Raw genomic sequence first — 740 nt, forward strand, 5'->3', positions numbered from 1 at the left:
CGTCCGTCCCGCCCGGCCCGCGACGGACGCTCGGGTCCGTTCCCGGCGACGCGTTCCGGGCCGCGTCCAGCCTGGCTTTGTAGCGGTGTCGGACGCTCCCTCCGTGCGGCCGCCGCGCTTTCGCTCCCGGGGCGCGCGGCTTACACCGCTCTGCCGTTCCCACGTCGTCCTTCAGGATCGGGACCGTTTCTCCCGCCTCAGCCACCATCGTGTGTTAGAAGTACGCGAGTGGTAGATGCGTGGAGTGTCCTGTGCCTTTCAGACCCTGTCGTGTGTTTTCTCGTTGGGTGCTGAGTGGCCCTCACCGCCGTTCTGACTGCTCTGGGAACAAAGCGCTCCCCAGGCCCCAGACCACGGAGTTTGGGAACTGCTGGTGTCAGCACTTTCCGGTGAGAAGTTGGGTTGGGGAAGCAGTTCGGATTGCAGGCGGAGGGACAGTCGTTCCAGTGAAACCTTTGCTTTGTTTTTTAGAACCTGGACGAAGGTTTTGCTCCCGTTCCCCAGGTCTCCCACTCCGTCACGTCTTATGGCAATTCTTGATTTTTCCTTTAGACGGTTTTGTTGCGGTTGCTGTGTTTGTGCATGCGTGGGTGAGGGAACGTTTTGACTCGCAGAGTGATCTTCAGTATCAAATCAAACGTACAGAAGAGAGCGCGTCATTTAACTGCTGTTGCGTTTCTTGTTGGATTGGTTGTACTTAATTTGCTCGGAGGCTGCTTTTTTTTTAAAGTCTCTTCCAT

At 57.0% G+C, this 740-nt stretch overlaps 1 protein-coding gene across 1 annotated transcript in view; it reads right to left on the reverse strand.

The window, feature by feature from the left end:
- The window catches only part of SOWAHC (sosondowah ankyrin repeat domain family member C), a 4,655-nt gene extending 4,447 nt beyond the window's left edge, over positions 1–208 (reverse strand). Inside the window, exon 1 of the mRNA XM_006140688.3 lies at positions 29–208. Coding sequence (XP_006140750.1) covers positions 29–208 — 180 coding nt within the window. The remainder of the gene's footprint in view (positions 1–28) is intronic.
- Positions 209–740: the final 532 nt, after the last annotated feature.

Source organism: Tupaia chinensis, unplaced genomic scaffold (assembly GCF_000334495.1).
Source record: "Tupaia chinensis unplaced genomic scaffold, TupChi_1.0 Scaffold000041_1, whole genome shotgun sequence".
Lineage (NCBI taxonomy): Eukaryota > Metazoa > Chordata > Mammalia > Scandentia > Tupaiidae > Tupaia > Tupaia belangeri.